Source organism: Oncorhynchus mykiss, chromosome 30, assembly GCF_013265735.2.
Source record: "Oncorhynchus mykiss isolate Arlee chromosome 30, USDA_OmykA_1.1, whole genome shotgun sequence".
NCBI classification, from domain to species: Eukaryota; Metazoa; Chordata; class Actinopteri; order Salmoniformes; family Salmonidae; genus Oncorhynchus; species Oncorhynchus mykiss.
In genome coordinates, this window is record NC_050570.1 from 17,710,814 (window position 1) to 17,731,781 (window position 20,968).

General features: G+C 42.8%; 1 protein-coding gene across 2 annotated transcripts in view; it reads right to left on the reverse strand.

Moving 5' to 3' along the window:
• The window catches only part of LOC110521448 (single-stranded DNA-binding protein 3), a 126,261-nt gene that overhangs the window by 94,484 nt on the left and 10,809 nt on the right, over nt 1–20,968 (reverse strand). For both annotated transcript variants that reach the window (XM_036969341.1, XM_036969342.1), the window contains exons 2-3: nt 15,550–15,622; nt 3,266–3,327 (exon numbers count right to left, since the gene is read on the reverse strand). In XM_036969341.1, coding sequence (XP_036825236.1) covers nt 3,266–3,327; nt 15,550–15,622 — 135 coding nt within the window. The remainder of the gene's footprint in view (nt 1–3,265; nt 3,328–15,549; nt 15,623–20,968) is intronic.

Consider the following 20,968-nt stretch of genomic DNA (forward strand, 5'->3'; position numbering starts at 1 on the left):
GGAAAAGGAAAACGACTCACTAAAAGGGATGTAAACCATTTTCTACACAACATTTGAGATAAATAAGCTTTTGATGCTTATGGACAATTTCTAGGATATTGTTTTCAACTCGTGTTAAGTGTGTTCAGGTGTGGTGGCGCAGCCACTAATCATGGCCACACCTTAATGAGTGCTTGTTTAGTTTGAAATGGGGTCTGTTTGAATATACAAAAATGTAACAGCTTTGTATATGTTAAAAAACATGGCATGCTAACTCTAGCCTGATGGCGAAGTGGACTAATTCCATGGATAGAGAACAGAAGAATATAGCTTTGAATCTCACTGATAAAAAAAGGAATGCATTTCCACGATTAATGCCTAAGGAAATTAATTTCAATGTGTCCTATTCAGTAGCAGTGCCTGGAATTCCAAAAAGTTAACCCAAAATATGCTAGCCGTGTTATTAAAACACTTTCAGAGCGTCAATAAAACCTACCAGGAAAACTTAAGGAACTGGAGTAAAATGCTCTCTGAAACTCCCTGCAACTGAAAAAATATTTTCTATAAAAAGGACAGTAAAATTGAATGTTTTTTAAACAGTCAGAAAACATGGCTTCGTTACCACAACCAATGCGAAACCCAAATACATACGTTCCCACAACTTCAAATGAACCAAATGTGCTAGCTGGGAACCCTCCACTGGGGCCCTGCTCAGCTAATAACCTGCCTACTCTCCGACTGCTCACACACGCACACGCACACACACACACACACACGAGGCTCCCTCAAACCATGTCTCAGCACATCAACAAACCCTGAGACTTTACAACTTCTCTAGAGGGTTAGGCAACGTGAAAGTAAACTTTGTCTAAAAAAAGGTATGTTTGTATATGTCAATCTGTCTGCAACTCTGGTAGCTTTTCAAGTGAAATCTGTCAGACGGAGGGAACACAGGCTCTCTTAAGGGCCATTATGAGCTGTGTAAACATGATTCACAATTAAAGCATGTTGGCGATTCAGGGAGAAGAATGCAGCTGAAAGACCCCTGTTCAGAGATTGAGGGTAGAGGGGCTTTTCGGGATGAGCAGCGCTGGACAAACAAAGACTGCCTGTGAACTCACTCCCTCTCTCTTTCTCCCAGTCTCTCTCTCTCTCCTTCGATCTCTCTCTGTCTCTTCATCTGTCAACTGGAGGAGAACCCAGGAATGGGCGTTTCCTTCTCATCCAGTGAGACTGAGAGAAATACGTGTCAGCCTGTCAGTCCAGAGGCAGACCACTTCCAGATAGCAAATACACTGAAGAATTTTTTGGGCATTAACACCTCTGAAAGGTCGGCTAAAACATATACAGCACAAGCTGGTTCTACGAATATCATGGATAGAGATCATAATGAGTTAGCTGTTTTTTTACTCTGGCCAGAAACTATAAAAGCTATTTACAGTATAACAGGTATACAGTTGTGGCCAAAAGTTTTGAGAATGACACAAATATTAATTTTCAAAGTCTGCTGCTTCAGTTTGTACGATGGCAATTTGCATATACTCCAGAATGTTATGAAGAGTGATCAGATGAATTGCAATTAACTGCAAAGTCCCTCTTTGCCATGCAAATGAACTGAATCCCCAAAAAACATTTCCACTGCATTTCAGCCCTGCCACAAAAGGACCAGCTGACATCATGTCAGTGATTCTCTCATTAACACAGGTGTGAGTGTTGACGAGGACAAGGCTGGAGATCACTCTGTTAAGCTGATTGAGTTCGAGTAACAGACTGGAAGCTACAAAACGAGGGTGGTGCTTGGAATCATTGTTCTTCCTCTGTAAACCATGGTTACCTGCAAGGAAACACGTGCTGTCATCATTGCTTTGCACAAAAAGGGCTTCACAGGCAAGAATATTGCTGACAGTAAATCAACCATTTATTGGATCATCAAGAACTTCAAGGAGAGCGGTTCAATTGTTGTGAAGAAGGCTTCAGGGCGCCCAAGAAAGTCCAGCAAGCGCCAGGACCGTCTCCTAAAGTTGATTCAGCTGCGGGATCGGGGCACCACCAGTACAGAGCTTGCTCAGGAATGGCAGCAGGCAGGTGTGAGTGTATCTGCACGCACAGTGAGGTGAAGACGTTTGGATGATGGCCTGGTGTCAAGAAGGGCAGCAAAGAAGTAACTTCTCTCCAGGAAAAACATCAGGGACAGACTGATATTCTGCAAAAGGTACAAGGATTGGACTGCTGAGGACTGGGATAAAGTCATTTTCTCTGATGAATCCCCTTTCTGATTGTTTGGGGCATCCGGAAAAAAGTTTGTCTGGAGAAGACAAGGTGAGCGCTACCATCAGTCCTGTGTCATGCCAACAGTAAAGCATCCTGAGACAATTCATGTGTGGGGTTTCTTTTCAGCCAAGGGAGTGGGCTCACTCACAATTTTGCATAAGAACACAGCCATGAATAAAGAATGGTACCAACACATCCTCCGAGAACAACTTCTCCCTACCATCCAGGAACAGTTTGGTGACGAACAATGCCTTTTCCAGCATGATGGAGCACCTTGTCATAAGGCAAAACATCAATATTTTGGATCCATGGCCAGGAAACTCCCCAGACCTTAATCCCATTGAGAACTTGTGGTCAATCCTCAAACAAAAACCCACAAATTCTGACAAACTCCAAGCATTGATTATGCAAGAATGGGCTGAATGTGGCCCAGAAGCTAATTGATAGCATGCCAGGGTAGATTGCAGAGGTCTTGAAAAAGAAGGGTCAACACTGCAAATATTGACTCTTTGCATCAACTTCATGTAATTGTCAATAAAAGTCTTTGACACTCATGAAATGCTTGTAATTATACTTCAGTATTCCATAGTAACATCTGACAAAAATATCTAGACACTGAAGCAGCAAACTTTGTGAAAATGTATATTTGTGTCATTCTCAAAACTTTTGGCCACGACTGTACATACGCAGTAAAGCATAACTTCACTTTTAAAGTAATACTGACTATGCTCCAATTTGAGGGAAATGGAACTTATTTGAGTTGGGTTCCATTTTCTTATCAGGGCAAGTTCATCATCCAGTGAAGAGAGTACAGTGACGTCAGAAGACATTGCGCTTAGCATTCCCCAGAAATGACCTCCTCCTCACTCCTACACATTCTTTCATGTCGTGAATAAATTGCAGCTGAGTGTGTTTACAGTGTGTGGTGTTAAATGGGCATCTTTGTAAAATCGCTCTGGATTAGAATGTCTGCTAAATGACTCAAATGTCAAATGTACATAGACAGTGCACGTACCACCACCATGAGTGAAGGAATCCAGGGGGCTCCCCCAGTGTAATGTTCTTCTCCCATCGGATCTAGGAGAGGAGGAAGATAGTGGAGAGACAGAGAGTGATAAAAAGAGGGAGAGAGAGTTAAGACTCCACTGCATGTGCATCCATAATGCATAAAACACCACATCTCACTCCACTTCCACCTCAGACAGACACGCAGTAAGAATGGAGTGCAGAGAGTGTGGTTCTGACTCTAAAAACATCTTAGGAGCAGCTCCTCACGCTTCAAACACCTACTCCCCATATCTGGTGACTGAGATAAGATCAACCCAGAGATTGCTAGCTACCACACTCAGCCCTATTATCACTGTCTGTGGCCACTGTGTAAGCTTCAGTATATTGCAGGTACTGTGCGTAGCCTCCCTTGTGTACCAAGATTTCTCCGCCTTTCATCTCATAAGTAGGACCCAGGGTTCTTGCCTTTGTGACTTGACCAGGAAAAGTTCATGTAACTAGGGCCAGGACCTTTTCTTGGTAAGGGTCACATGATCGGGCAACAACTCATACAAGTGAGCCTTAAAACGTGGCATGTAATAGAGGCTACCTGCAATGCAATGTAGTTCTAAGGCATATGTCTTGTGGTCTACACTATATTGTAGGTGGATCATCTCCTATAAACCCCACAGCTGGTGGATGAGACGGAGTTGTGTGTGGGACAGAGAAGCTGTTTTAGGAGGTGTTCTGCTGTGAAGGGGAGGGGCTGTGGGGACTGACTGTGTCCCTGGGGGACAGGGTCGTGTGCAGGGGGAGGATGGGAGGTTAATTGAGAGGCAGTAGGAGAGTCCAGGCGATAGCTCTCATTAGGTGCAATGAGCAGGTGTGTTTTTCTTCAGCCTACCTGTGGGGACTGAATTTTCTTATCTGTTCAGGGATTTTGGGGGGAGAGGAGGGTTGGAATGGGACGGGATGAACATGCTTTGGAGAGGTCCTGAGACTGACAGGCCTATATTAATGTAGTAATTGAATTGGAGTGACGTGGCTGACTGTAGCACTGTTGACATCTATTTGATGAAAAGAGACAATATAGTTGGAAGTATCATTACCAGGATAAGTTATAAAAGCATTTTATTTTTTATAATGTGTACTTACTCATAGCCTATGAAGGACAAGCAGAGTACCAGAAAATAATGGTTTGAAAACATCCCTGATCAGCATCTCTGCATTATACTTTGTATGAGATTTCATACATTCAAGACACAACTACAGTACAAGCAAATTACCTTGACCCTGGCCTCTGCATGCATGTCTCACGGACGTGGACTTTGTGAGGAGCGGTGTCTTCGTCCCATTGCCTGTGACCCATAACTTAACCCCTATCCAGCAGCACACCATTAACACTCCATCTCAGGGAGGAGATTCACCCAGGAGGGTTCTGCTATCAGAACCTCACTTCAGCCCTGCTACTTAAAGTGGAACTGACAGTATTTTAGCTAAATTAAAATCTGTTCATATACACTCCCAGGAATATATATATATTTTTTTACATTTTCTGACAAGCGTGTTTGGGAATTACATGTTCTAATGCATTTGTGAAAATTCTATAGCAATATAGTGTGGGAAAGTGGCTGTGCGCTTGGACAATTAATAGACATGGCAGTAAACAAAACCTAATAAAAACATTGTCTCGTCCAGGACCAGAATCTGCGCAGAGGTACAGTAGGCCTACATGCAAACAGTCCATTTGCCACAAGGGCCTGCCATCATTCACTTTGAACTGGACTGTGTGTTTACAAGCAGTTGCAACAGCGTGACTTTAGATCATTAGAACGCATTCATCAAAAGCCATAAAATACACTTGAATGGATTTCTGCAAATATGTAGCTAAATACCACAGGAGTCACCCTCAAACTTTTACAGATGCACAATGGAGAGCTCCCTGTTAGGCTGTATCACCGCCTGGTAAGGCAACTGCACCGCCTGCAACCGCAGGGCTCTCCAGAGGGTGGTGCGGTCTGCCCAACACATCACCAGGGACAAACTAGCTGCCCTCCAGGACACCTACAGCACCCGATGTCACAGGAAGGCCAAAAAGATCACCAAGGACAACAACCAACCGAGCCACTGCCTGTTCACCCCGCTATCATCAAGAAGGCGAGGTCAGTACAGGTGCATCAAAGCTAGGACAGAGAGACTGAAAAACAGCTTCTATCTCAAGGCCAACAGACTGTCAAATAGACATCACTAGCACATTAGAGGCTGCTGCCTATATACATATACTTTAATAAATCACTGGCCACTTTAATAAATGAACACTAGTCACTTCAATAATGTTTACATATTTTGTATTACAAAACTCATATGTACATACTGTATCTTAGTCTATGCCATTCTGACATTGCTCATCCATATATTTATATATTCTTAAATCCATTCCTTTACTTAGACTTGTGTGTATATGTTGGGAAATTGTTAGATATTACGTGTTAGATATTACTGCACTGTTGGAGCTAGAAACACAAGCATTTTGCTACACCCGCAATGACATCTGCTAACACGTGTATGTGACCAATAACATTTGATTTGATTTGAGTCCTCCTACATTTGGGAACTTTACAGTCCTATTGATCAAACAACAATGAAAAAGGTTGGCTATATTTCCCTATATGCACATCAACAAGATCAACGTCTAATGCTAGCCAGAGCAAGAGGAGCTCAAATCTAACAAAGGAACATTAGATAAACCCTCTCAAACTTTTTCAGCTATACTGAACAAAAATATATTAAACGCAACATGCAACAATTTCAAAGATTTTACTAAGCTACAGTTAAGGAAATCAGTCAATTGAAATACATTCATTAGGCCCTAATTTATGGATTTCACATGACTGGGCAGGGGCGCACTGGGGAGTCAGGCCCAGCCAATCAAAATTAGTTTTTCCCTCACAAAAGGACCTTAGAGACAGAAAGTAGTTTCATTTCAAGCTAAAGTGTACTGTTAGCTTGCTAACGTTAGCTGGCTGCCTCCCTAGCTAATGTTAAGTGTATGACATTATTCGTATCCCAGAACCGTTTGATTTGCTAGAGCCTAATGTCAGCTAGCTGACATTGAACCTGGTTCGTTAGATCCCAGCAGATTCATGCAGGGTAGTAACGACATGATTTGGCACTATGTTCATTGTTGTTTAACTAGCTAACTAGCTACGTGTGTGATCTTACACATTGTTTACCTAGCTACATGTCTTAAGCTAAAGTGTACAAAGCCAATTGAATATGGCCAGTGTCAGTAAATGTCGGCAAAAAAGAGTAATGAAATTGTTGCCAGCAGAGCTGGTTAGGCTGTTCATGTTATCCAGAGGTAAACATATCATCGGCCAGAACGCCAAGTGTGTGCTCAGAACACTCCAAGAGCGAAACGAGATGTGTGAGGCTTAAGCTTAAGCGGGTGTAAACTATGCTGAATGGATGTAAACAACAAAGAGCTCTTCACTAGATACTAAAACATTCAAAGGCCATTTTCTCAAAAGTAAGTTTATAAGTTTATCAACTAAACTTTTATCCAATGTAAAAAAACACCATTTCAAATGTTGCTACACAAGACCAAATCAAGGTTGTGAGTCACAAACATGTAAACAAAATAAGAGAAGAATATGGAAAATGTGAGTACGGAAAATTCACTGGGATTTGTTTTTCAGCTCATGAAACATGGGACCAAGAATGTTTGCCCTTATATTTTTTTCAGTATAGTTAACATAGATATTGCACCGATAAACAATGGGGAATGGCCTGCACGTCCTTCTGTAGCTTGCCTGCCAATGTATGCGTTGTCCCAATCAAGCACCAAAACGAATTGGCTAAAGTTGGCTAGCTTGCTAGCTAGCTACTTTCAGATACAACTGAGAATACCTCACTGACCATGTTACTCGCGTAAGCAGAGCTGGTTAGGCTGCTTACATGTTCTATAGAGCAATCGTGACTATTAACTATTACTTTTTTTGCCTAAGTTTTACTGACACCGGTCATATTATCCATTTTAGAATAAGGCTGTAATGAAGTGCCTCCCGGGTGGCGCAGAGGTCTAAGGCACTCCATCGCAGAGTCTGAGGCATCACTACAGTCCCGGGTTTGATCCCAGGCTGTGTCACAGCCGGCCGTGACCAGGAGACCCATGAGGCAGCGCACAATTGGCCCAGCATCGTCCGGGTTGGGAAGGGTATGGCCGGCCGGGATTTCCTTGTCCCATCGTGCTCTAGCGACTCCTTGTGGCGGGCCAGGCGACAGCAAGCTGACTCCGGTTGCCAGCTCAATGTTTCCTCCGACACACTGGTGCGGCTGGCATCCGTGTGTCAGTGCGGCTTGGCAGGGTCGTGCTTCGGAGGACGCATGGCTCTCGACCTTTGCCTCTCCAGAGTCCGTAGGGGAGTTGAAGTGATGGGACAAGACTGTAACGACCAATTGGATATCACAAAATCGTGGAGAAAAAGGGGTAAAAGTAAAAATAAGTCTAACTTAACCAAATGTGGAAAAAGTCAAGGGGACTGAACACTTTCTGAATTCATATTTAGTTACGTTACAGACTTATATATATTTTTTAAATCATGTTTTTTCCCACTCATCAATCTACACAAAATACCCCATAATGATAAAGGAAAAACATGTATTTTCAGGACTCTCCAGAGATGGGCCGGCGGGCAGGCAGGCAGGCATACAATTGAAGTCAGAAGTTTACATACACCTTAGCCAACTACATTTAAACTCAGTTTTTCACAATTCCTGACATTTAATCCTAGTAAAAATGCCCTGTCTTAGGTCAGTTAGGATCACCACTTTATTTTAAGAATGTGAATAATAGCAGAGAGAATTATTTATTTCAGCTTTTATATCTTTCATCACATTCCTAGTGGGTCAGAAGTTTACATACACTCAATTAGCATTTGGCATCATTGCCTTTAAAATTGTTTAACTTGGGTCAAATGTTTCAGGTAACCTTCCACAAGCTTCCCACAATAGGTTGGGTGAATTTTGGCCATTCCTCTTTGCCTCCTTGCTCGCACACACTTTTTCAGTTCTGCTCAAATTATCTATAGGACTGAGGTCAGGATTTTGTGACGACCTCTCCAATACCTTGACTTTGTTGTCCTTAAGCCATTTTGCCACAACTTTGGAAGTATGCTTGGGGTCATTGTCCATTTGGAAGACGGATCTGCGACCAAGCTTTAACTCCCTGACTGATGTCTTGAGATGTTGCTTCAATATACACACATAATTTCCCTGCCTCGTGATGCCATCTATTTTGTGAAGTGCACCAGTCCCTCCTGCAGCAAAGCACCCCCACAAAATGATGCTGCAACCCCCGTGCTTCACGGTTGGGATGGAGTTCTTCGGCTTGCAATCCAGAAAATCAAATTGTAGGTACTTTAATGAATTTATTTGCAAATTATGGTGGAAAATAAGTATTTGGTCACCTACAAACAAGCAAGATTTCTGGCTCACACAGACCATCTTTAAGATGCTCCTCTGTCCTACACTCGTTACCTGTATTAATGGCACCTGTTTGAACTTGTTATCAGTATAAAAGACACCTGTCCACAACAGTCACACCCCAAACTCCACTATGGCCAAGACCAAAGAGCTGTCAAAGGACACCAGAAACACAATTGTAGACCTGCACCAGGCTGGGAAGACTGAATCTGCAATAGGTAAGCAGCTTGGTTTGAAGAAATCAACTGTGGGAGCAATTATTAGGAAATGGAAGACATACAAGACCACTGATAATCTCCCTTGATCTGGGGCTCCACGCAAGATCTCACCCCGTGGGGTCAAAATGATCACAAGAACGATGAGCAAAAATCCCAGAACCACACGGAGGGACCTAGTGAATGACCTGCAGAGAGCTGGGACCAAAGTAACAAAGCCTACCATCAGTAACACACTACGCCGCCAGGGACTCAAATCCTGCAGTGCCAGACGTGTCCCCCTGCTTAAGCCAGTACATGTCCAGGCCCGTCTGAAGTTTGCTAGAGAGCATTTGGATGATCCAGAAGAAGATTGGGAGAATGTTATATGGTCAGATGAAACCAAAATATAACTTTTTGGTAAAAACTCAACTCGTCGTGTTTGGAGGACAAAGAATGCTGAGTTGCATCCAAAAAACACCATACCTACTGTGAAGCATGGGGGTGGAAACATCATGCTTTGGGGCTGTTTTTCTGCAAAGGGACCAGGACGACTGATCCGTGTAAAGGAAAGAATGAATGGGGCCATGTATTATGAGATTTTGAGTTTAAATCCATCAGCAAGGGCATTGAAGATGAAACGTGGCTGGGTCTTTCAGCATGACAATGATCCCAAACACACCGCCCTGGCAACGAAGGAGTGGCTTCGTAAGAAGCATTTCAAGGTCCTGGAGTGGCCTAGGCAGTCTCCAGATCTCAACCCCATAGAAAATCTTTGGAGGGAGTTGAAAGTCCGTGTTGCCCAGCAACAGCCCCAAAACATCACTGCTCTAGAGGAGATCTGCATGGAGGAATGGGACAAAATACCAGCAACAGTGTGTGAAAACCTTGTGAATACTTACAGAAAACGTTTGACCTCGGTCATTGCCAACAAAGGGTATATAACAAAGTATTGAGATAAACTTTTGTTATTGACCAAATACTTATTTTCCACCATAATTTGCAAATAAATTCATAAAAAATCCTACAATGTGATTTTCTGGATTTTATTTTATTTTTTGTCTGTCATAGTTGAAGTGTACCTATGATGAAAATTACAGGCCTCTCTCATCTTTTTAAGTGGGAGAACTTGCACAATTGGTGGCTGACTAAATACTTTTTTGCCCCACTGTATATATTTAACGAGGCAAGTTAAGAACTAATTCATATTTACAATGACAGCCTACCCTAGCCAAACCTGGATGACCCTGGGCCAATTGTGCATCGCCCTATGGGACTCCCAATCATGGCCGGATGTGATACAGCCTGGATTTGAACCAGGGACTGTAGTGATGCTTCTTGCACTGAGATCCCTCATTACCAACATTTCTGAGGATGAAATATTGTCCCTGTGTCCATTGTTTGATGCTGTAGTTTTGGGTTGGTTAACACTTCATGAGGCAAGCAGACATTCCGATCACCAAAACTAGGCCCCAAAGGACTCGTCTGCTGCCTAATGGTTTACGATCGACGTGAGGTGTCATAAAACCCCCACATCCATGCCTCTCCCCCTAAACGGGAGAGAGAGAGAGCTCTGTAGAACTGATCCACTGTAACCTGATCTCTTGGATCCTCACAGGAGAGTCATGACACCTGCCTGATGACATCACCAGGCCATAAATTACACCAAAGAAAAATATAAAATGCAACATGTAAAGTGTTGGTCCCATGTTTTATGAGATGAAATAAAATATCCCAGAAATGTTCCATAAGCACATTTGTTTACATCCCTGTTAGTAAGTGTTTCTCCCTTGCCAAGAAAATCCAGCCACCTGACAGGTGTGGCATATCAAGAAGCTTACTAAACAGCATAATCATTACACAGAAGCACCTTGTGCTGGCGACAATAAAAGGCCACTGAAATGTGCAGTTGTGTCACAACACAATGCCACAGATGACTCAAGTTTTGAGGGAGCGTGGAATTGGCATGCTGACTGCAGGAACGTCCACCAGAGCTGTTGCCAGATAATGAAATGTTTATTTCTCTACCATAACCCGCCTCCAACGTCATTTTCGAGAATTTGGCAATATGTCCAAACGGCCTACAAACCGCAGACCACATGTAACCACACCAGCCCAGGACCTCCACATCCGGCTTCTTCACCTGTGGGATCTTCCGAGACCAGCCACCCACACAGCTGATGGGTTTGCGCAACCGAAGAATTTCTGCACAAACCGTCAGAAACCATCTCAGGAAGCTCATCTGCGTGCTCGTCATCCTCACCAGGATCTTGACCTGACTGCAGTTCAGCATTGTAACTGACTTTAGTGGGCAAATGCTCACCTTCGATGGCCTCTGGCACACTGGAGAAGTGTGCTCTTCACGGATGAATCCCAGTTTCGACTGAATATGGCAGATGTCAGACAGCCTGTATGGCGTCGTGTGGGCGAGTGGTTTGCAGATGTCAACATTGTGAACAGAGTGCCCCATGGTGGCGGTGGGGTTATAGTATGGACCGGCATTAGCTACAGACAATAAACACAATAGCATTTTATCGATGGCAATTTGAATATACAGAGATACCGTGGTGAGATCCTGAGGCCCATTGTCATGCCATTCATCTGCCGCCATCACCTCATGTCATTGTAAATAAGAATTTCTTGTATTTGATAAGAGATTAAAAAAAGGCTGCATTGGACCTTTAATCTCTTTGAGCTTGTCCCAGATCTGTAATTCATATTTTAGTCCACTTCTGTGCCTTGTTGGCACTTAGTCAAACCCTGCTGCTGTACTGAAAGGTTTAAGGCAGAAGGAGGCAAAAGCATTTGGGCAAGTTAGGTGTTTGATGGATTGATTTCTCAGCATTGTGATTGACTAGACTACTGTATGACGTTCTGTTGTGTTAACCTGGCCAGGTTGTGGCTTGATTTAGTCTTGCAAACACACATAACACCTGAACAGCTACCTTGATATCCACCCTTTTATAATATGACCATTAACCTGAGAGTGACAGATTATTTCAGTTCCATTGAAGGCTGCTCTCTTATAACAGGTCAGTTATGTTTTTATAACACTTCCACATATGGAATTTATGATTAATTGTGAAAGATAACGAGCAACAATTAAGCTTAAAGGGTAGGAACCTTGAGTTTTACTCACCAATGTAAAAACAAACAGTGTGGTCAAAGACTTAGTAAGTAACTTAGTTGTAGTCACGTTCGGGTTATCTATAAGTACAAACAGTTATGTTTTTGGAATATTACATATTTATGAACTTATTTCCCGATATCTTCTAAGCTACTCACAATGCACTATTTGTCAATGTCATATGGAGGATCAATGGAGGATTTTCCACCTTGGCTTAGTTCTAGCGCACTACCCGACGGACATCTGGAATCTATGCATTTAATATTTCCCTGACTCTCCCTCTGCCCGGCGAAGTGCCCGCCTCCCCCTTGCTTTGGTAGCCAACTCAACATGCACGCTTTTAAAAGTTTTACAATCGGATGGGCCCCAGCGATCAATATCTCTAACTCTTTCAATCTGAGGTTGTGTTGTGTTAGTTGTGTTCTAGCTCATCTCCAGTAGTTGGGCTCTAGCTTTCCGACCATAACGGTGGTAGTTGGCTAAGCTACTAGCTAGTTGACTAAATAGTTCATGTTGGCTGGCTGCTGGCTAAGATGGCTATATGCAGTTAATATTCTTTCATAACTGGTTAGATGGCATTATGTAGTTTCAAAACTTTGGTTTACTTTAATGTAGCTGTAAGCTAGGGGTTGATAGCAACTGGCTAACTCATGCACTGCTAATGTAAGGTTGGCAGGCTGGTAAGCCTAATGTTAGCAGGCTAGTTGGCTAGCAACCTTGCAGGTTGATTTGTAAAAATACATTTATTACGTATTTGCTTGTAAGTTGGTTGAAAATGTAATTGAAACTAGTTGTCATCAGCGCAAACAATTTGAAGTTATACATTTAAAAGTTATTTCTGTTGGAGTTTACATTATAGGGTATAGGCTGGCTTGTCGGGTCCTACATATTACACCACACCCCAGAAAAACCCTTTTCCGACAAGACTTTTAGATTGGTTTTATGTTATAACTCGAAAAATAGAAAAAGTGAGGTGTAACTTTGCATTGGGACTTTTGATGTGTATACTAATGTAAATCCATATGTTACATGTTGTGACGTTTATGCTACCTACACTGTAAGGCTCGAGGGGAAATAAATAAGTATAGCATATTGTGTATAACGTTGTGCCATTGATTCCATGTCTTGAGAGTATCTCAAAGAAAATGAGGCCGTTTTAGAAAACCGTCATCTAATGTTCCTCCTCCTGTGTGGTTGACAAAGGGAAACCCAACTGAGGCTAACAATGTTGTGTCTGTATCTTCCAAATATTTCATGTAGGCCTGGGCCATGCTCCATACATGTACCTCAAAGCATGTTTGAACACAATGACACACAGGTACAGTCATGAACAGTAGTGGAATGCTGTAATACATGATAACAGCTGAACAGATTATAATACAGAGAGGAGACATGTGGAAATGTGAGCTGGGTGAATCACACCACTGGCATAGTTCTGTGCTTGAACACAGGCCAGAGAGTGTTTTATATTAAATAAATTAGAAACCTCACAACCTTTCATTGCATATGAAAGGGATCACCTTAGCAGGTCCGGGGGTTAAGAACACTATTATTAACTATTATTAAGTGTACCCATTCACCCATCAAACTACACTTATTTAATCTGACTAACACATGGGAGTGTTTAAATTGCCTGACGACTCAAACTGAATTATTCAGCTGCTCTATGATCCCTACATACTTCTGTCGAAGACCGCCATCATTGAAGTTGTTTGCAGTGATCACAAAATTAGGGGTGTTGTTCAAAACAAAAAGTCATCAGCAATTGGATAATTTCTAACCAATCAGAGTATCAAAGCCAATGACACATTTTCTAAAACGCTGCTTTACCTACATGTGTTCTGGCTCAAACCATCGGTTTCTGGGACCAATCAGAACAGTTAGAACATGTTTGCGTTCTAGAAATCGTCAAAGAGGTACTCCGATCCAGACTCGTTGCGGAGTAAAACTAATGTCTGTGGGCTTGGCGTTTCGCAGGAACAAGTAGTCTGGGTAGCCAGGCAAGTGTTTAAGAACAGTTATGAACCAAATGAACAGAGGCATCAACACCACTCTAGAAGTGTCAAGCTCTCACTGCTGGCTAAATGAATGGTAAAGAATATAGGAGCTAAATAGACTAGTATGAGCATCCAGGGTATCACTGATTAAGGATACTGGAGTTTAATTAAACCTCTTAAGGATCTCAACAGATCGGTGTCCCGACCACGGGACAGTTGAGCTAACGTAGGCTAATGTGATTAGCATGAGGTTGTAAGTAACATAGACATTTCTGATATTGTCAGAAAGCTTACATTCTTGTTAATCTAACTGCATTGTCCAATTTACAGTAGCTATTACAGTGAAAGAATACCATGCTATTGTTTGAGGAGAGTGCACAGTTATGAACTTAAAAAGTTATTAATAAACCAATTAGGCACATTTGGGCAATCTTGATACAAACATTTCAACAGAACAGCAATGGTTCATGGGATCAGTCTAAAACGTTGCACATACACTGCTGCCATCTATTGGCCAAAATCTAAATTGCACATGGGCTGGAATAATACATTATGGCCTTTCTCTTGCATTTCAAATATGATGGTACAAAACATTTTTTTGTCTTTTTCTTTGTATTATCTTTTACCAGATCTAATGTGTTATATTTTCCTACATTAATTTCACATTTCCACAAACTCCAAAGTGTTTCCTTTCAAATGGTATGAAGAATATGCATATCCGTGCTTCCGGTCCTGAACTACAGGCAGTTAGATTTGGGTATGTCATTTTAGGGGAAAATGTAAAAAAGAGGTGGATCCTTAAGAGGTTTTAACCTAACTGCTAAAAGTTTCAGAGACACATAGAGAGGTATAAGCAGGGACATGAATTTGTCCTGACCAAGTAACCTGGGAAGGAAAAACTCATGGCCCTACTTATGGCTTCCTGCACAAGATAAGTGGTCAGGAATTCTCCTGGCCCTAGGGAAAGGGAACAGCGGCCACATAATAGAAATTTAACGTTTGTCTTTAACATGAATAATATAGTCCACAGTGATTTGTGTATCCACAGCTATAACGGTACGATATTAAGTAAGCTGCTTAAGACGTGGAGATGTTATAGAGGGGAAGGCCTGAATACTTGGCCATTATGAGGAAGGATGTCCATTAAGGAAGATGATGCAACACATTAGAAGGGCTTTACCTCACTGACAGTTCAGGGGCTATCAGACTAATAGGGGAAGTGTGTGGCCTAGGTGTTGTTATGGAAAGCAAATAGAATAGTTGCCATTTTGTATTGTCCTTATAGAAATCTTAAGACTAATACTGCTGTTATTCCTCAGCTTAGTCTTACATTTAAATCATTGTATACAACATTTTGGGATCCGATTACTTGGTGTTACAAAGCAGAGATTACCAAACTGTTCCTTGACCCCAGGGCTACCACTAAATGTAAATTCCATCCCTCGCTATACAACGGAGAAAAATCCCATTCATCCATTCACCTCAAAGTTATTCTAAAGCTGTTTCTTACCTCTGACAGGAAGGTCTGTGCTGATTTCTGTGCACCGACGTGCAGCAAATACTCATACACATATAAAGCTAACCTGTAAAACAAAGAGAAAAGGGTCAGCATTGAGGCTCCATCTCACACCTCCATTCCTCCTTCCCCTCCTCCTCACTCTGGAGAATCTCTCACCCTCCCTCCTGAGGTAGCAGGCAGCCTAACCCACTGGTGCTCAGGTGAAAAATGTGGCTTTACTGGATCTCTCCTTACAGGCCAGTGGAATTAAGCAGGAGAAGGAAAGCTTTGTCACAATCACAAACACAATCGTATTTGAGTTCAGACCTATAGTATGTACACCAGGGATCATCAACTAGATTCAATCACAGCCAATTTTTTTCTTGAGCGGATGGTCGGGGGGCCAGAACATAATTACAAATCATTTATAGACTGCAAATTGACCACAAGAAGCCCAAACAGATACTGTATCCGTTTCTTTTTCTTTGTTCTTTTACCCCTTTTTCGTGATATCCAATTGGTAGTTACAGTCTTGTCCCATCGCTGCAACTCCCGGACGGACTAGGGAGAGGCGAAGGTCAAGAACCATGCGTCCTCCGAAACACGACCCTGCCAAGCCGCACTGCTTCTTGACACACTGTTCGCTTAACCCGGAAGCCAGCCGCACCAATGTGTTGGAGGGAACACCATCCAGCTGGCGACCGAAGTCAGCTTGCAGGCGCCCCGGGCCCACCACAAGGAGCCGCTAGAGCATGATGGAAGAAAGAAATCCCGGCCGGTCCAAACCCTCCCCTAAACTGGACGATGCTGGGCCAACTGTGCGCCACCTCATGGGTCTCCCGGTCAGGGCCGGCTGTGAAAGCGTATGATCAAACCCGGGTCTGTAATGACGCCTTAAGCACTGCGATGCAGTGTCTTAGACCACTGTGCCACTCGGGAGGCCATGATAGTGTATAATATTTGGCTGAAACATTTCAAACCTTGCTTACATTTGTATATGATCACGTGTCTCTCTATTATGTGTGGAAATACTTGGGGAACAGATTTACCAAATTAAAATCCATTAGAGCAGATTTCTTGGTGTTTTTACAGATTATGTCCAAAAATGAAAATTCAACAAAAAATAAAAACATTTTGCTCAGAAAACCCGCGTGCCGCCAGTTAGGGAACCCTGATGCACACAGTATTGACATGTACAGTAAGAACCAGAGACTGTTTCACTATGAGGATAGGCAGAAAAACATTGCTGACTCTAAGGAACATCCATTGGGGCGCTCTAGAAAAAAAATATTTTTTAAACTTTGTGGCATGATGCCACAACTCTGTGGTTTAAGGAGCTCCTTCTTTAACATGAAGGCTGATGAAAACAAGAGGCAAGTAGAGAGAGCCAAGTAAGGCTTGGAGCAACACTATCTGACAAGCCACACTGCCGCATGCATTTTTGTCATTTTTGGTATCCATTACGACTGTCATTTAGCCGCCTGTGCTGGCAATTACTGTGCTCCCAATGCTCCTGGACTAATGCTGAAACCACACTGCTAGGGGGGGGAAACATCCCCTGTTCTCCCCAGCTAGACTGAACAGAGGGGACAACAAGGCAGCTCAGTAACAGTGTGGTTTTAGAGAGGACAGGGACCCCTGTCAGTCTGGTCACATCAGATTACGTCCACTGTAGCAGCAGAGGCTCAGAAACACTTGGGCCTATGATAACGAATTGTGTTGAACCAAGCACCAGGGACATAATTGTCTCGAAGTAATCATTCCTTCGATATGCCTGCTTTTCATGTGGGAGACTTCTCTTCCACCGTCTGCCAAAAACCAGTTCTGACTAACGTTAGACATTAGTTAAAGGGGGACCTATCTTCTTAAAGATGCAAAATGTCACCTTTTGGGGTACCTGACCAAATGCATCTGTCATTCTCATTGAAAGCAAGTGTAAGAAGTGGTAGATATGTTCTATGTGCGTTCTATTTTCATGTCCGGATCAAATGCATGCCCAAATTCAACTGCCTGCTACTCATCCCCAGAAGAGTGGGTTTTCATTGGGAATCCAGATTTCTAAGGGACCTTCTTGCAGTTCCTACCACTTTCACTGGATGTCACCAGTCTTTAGAAATTGGTTGAGGTTTTTCCTTTGTGTAATGAAAAAGTAGCCCTGTTCAAAACGAGGGTCACTTCAAGTGTACTGTTAGATAGAGGCGCGTGACCAGAAAGCTAGCAACAGTTTGTTTTCCTCCTGTATTGAACACAGCTCATCCAGTCTTCAATTTTATTGATTATTTGCGTAAAAAAATACCCAAAGTTGTATTACAAAAGTAGTTTGAAAAGTTTTGGCAAAGTTTACAGGTAACCTTTGAGATATTTTGTAGTCACGTTGCGCAAGTTGGAAGCAGTGTTTTTCTGGATCAAACACGCCAAATAAATTGACATTTTGGATATATATCGACGGAATTATTCGAACATTTGTGATGTTTATGGGACATATTGGAGTGCCAACAAAAGAAGCTTGTCAAAGGTAAGGCATGATTTATATTTTTATTTCTGCGTTTTGTGTCGCACCTGCAGGGTTGAAATATGTTCTCTCTTTGTTTACAGAGGTGGTACCCTCAGATAATAACATTGTTTGCTTTCGCTGAAAAAACTTTTTGAAATCTGACATGTTGGTTGAATTCACAACAAGTGTAGCTTTAATTTGGTATCTTACATGTGTGATTACATGAAAGTTTGGTTTTTATAGTAATTTATTTGAATTTGGCGCTCTGCATTTTCACTGGCTTTTGGGCAGGTGGTATGCTAGCGTCCCACATATCCCGGAGAGGTTAACCAGGAAGTACCTGTGCTCTCCCTCTCAGAGTGATAGTGCAGCTGTTTAAACTCTTCTGTTTTCTGGTAAAGACTGGAGGCAGTTGGTGTAAAATGTAAGAAGACTACCTCTTGGCTGTGTGTAATACCCAGCGGCATGCGTCGGCTTATATAAGCTGGTCCATGCTGAACTGGATCGAACAGAGATTCCTATGAGTTGATTAAATTTTCATGGCTAGACTGGTGTGATCTGGGGTTCTATGCCCTGGTGATGGGCACCTGCCCCTTCTCTAATGCATTATTTAAAAACACTCATTCAATCCTGGCTTCGGGGGACACCTTTTGTTGCACTGTCAGAAGCACTGAGTGTAACTCCGCCAAGGGAAGAGGGTTGTGGAGACTCTTCCTGTGCAGGTAGATGAATCAGTGGAGAGGGAAAGAGAGAGCGAGAAACTCTAGGCGTTAAGACTACTGTGTGATGACAAAAGGGCTAACGACCGTAGTGGAAACCACAGGGCCAGACATGACAGGAGACAGAGCTACGACACCAAACACAAGGCATATGGTCATACAAAAGCCTTCTCTGAAACTAGAAACAGCTAGCGCACACACCATGTCCTGTGACCTCCCAATGGGAACATCTCCATAATAATATATTTACAACCCCTGAGTAACAAGCGTGTTGCTCATTCTTCTCCTGTCTGTCATAGTGTTGTCTCAGGTGCCTAGAAAAGAATCTCAACATCCTAGTTGATTGCTCAGCTGGTCTTATCCACCCCTCTACCCCTCTCACCTAATTCTCTCTGCCCTGCTGTGACACTCCAGGTAAAGAGGTCAGAGGCCACTGAAACCCCATCATCATGGATAATGTTCATACAAATGACATGCTGCAGAAAGATGAGGAAATCAGAGGCCAGCTGACTTCTCTCAGTCAGAGAATGACTATTGAGTAGGTGGTTGAGTTTGGTCCCCTCTGTAGTGACTAAGGGCTCAGACACACCAATAGCGTTCGCTGGACGAGAGTACTTAGCACCTCTGAACGCAATTTGCAATGTGAACCGATTTTACATTTAGAAAAGTGGGTGGTCCCTAAAAACACAGCGTGGTGAACGATCGGCAGACGAACAAGAGATCCAAATATGGTGCGATGTGTGCTAGCCTTAACATTAGAGGCAGGGCCAGGGAGGGAGACAGCAGCCTCCAGCAAGCTCGGAGCTTTGCACTATGTCCACACTTCAAGGGGAGATCTCCCACCTCAACCCAGGAACACACCTGTCCTGACATCTCGCCCCAGGCTCCCAGACTACGCTCCCACTAGACATGAAAGCACCTCCGCCAAGTTTAGCCAGCTAAAGCACAGTCTGTTAGCAAATTTACTTTCCGGTCTTGATTTCAATAATTCAGCAGTGAAAGCATGGCCTTGATTAGATAAGGTACGCAGGAGAAGTGATGGAGAAGGGAGTCGAAGTAAATGCAAGATAGTCATTTCACAAAAGCCTACAGTAATTAAGAGTGTATTGGAAAATGTGGACACAGTTGACAGGAATGGCGCCAGAGGGGATGCCTGCCGTTTTACGGGCTCCAAACCAACTGTCATATTTTGTTAGTTTTTTCGCATTGTTTGTAACTTATTTTGCACATAAAGTTGCCGCTACCATATCTTAAGCGATTACTCGCCTAACAAAACTAACCCCTATCTGAGATTTCTACTGCAGCCCTCATCCTCCACATACCACACCCATTCTGCAAGTCAAATTCTGTTAAAGGTCCCCAAAGCACACACATTCCTGGGTCGCTCGTCTTTTCAGTTCGCTGCAGACAGCGACTGGAACGAGCTGCAACAAACACTCAAACTGGACAGTTTTATCTAAATCTCTTCATTCAAAGACTCAATCATGGACACTCTGACAGCTGTGGCTGCTTTGTGTGATGTATTGTTGTCTCTACCTTCTTGCCCTTTGTGCTGTTGTCTGTGCCCAATAATGTTTGTACCATGTTTTGTGCTGCTACCATGTTGTTGTCATGTTGTGTTGCTACCATGCTGTGTTGTCATGTGCTGCTGCCTTGCTATGTTGTTGTCTTAGGTCTCTCTTTATGTAGTGTTGTCTCTCTTGTCGTGATGTGTGTTTTGTCCTATATTTATATATTTTTTATCCCAGCCCCCGTCCCCACAGGATGCCTTTTGGTAGGCCGCCATTGTAAGTAAGAATTTGTTCTTAATTAACTAACTTGCCTGGTTAAATAAAAGGTTAAATAAATCAAATAAAAAACTTGAATATTTTTTCTTTAATGAGTCCGACGCAAAGTATATACTGCTCTCCGGAGACCAGGCCCAAATCTAAGTAATTTGCATGACAAAAAGGCGGAGATACAGAGGGAGAAGATCGGGGTGCCTTGCTAAGATTCATATGCGAGTGAATAAATCACAATTACCATCGGTTCTACTGGCCAATGTTGAATCACAGCTGGTGTGCAATGTCTAATATTAAAGAAGTCTCTAGGAATTGCTCGCTTGAGGTGGAGTACCTCATGATAAGTTGTAGACCACACTATCTACCAAGAGAGTTCTCATCTATATTATTCGTAGTCGTCTATTTACCACCACAAACTGATGCTGGCACTAAGACTG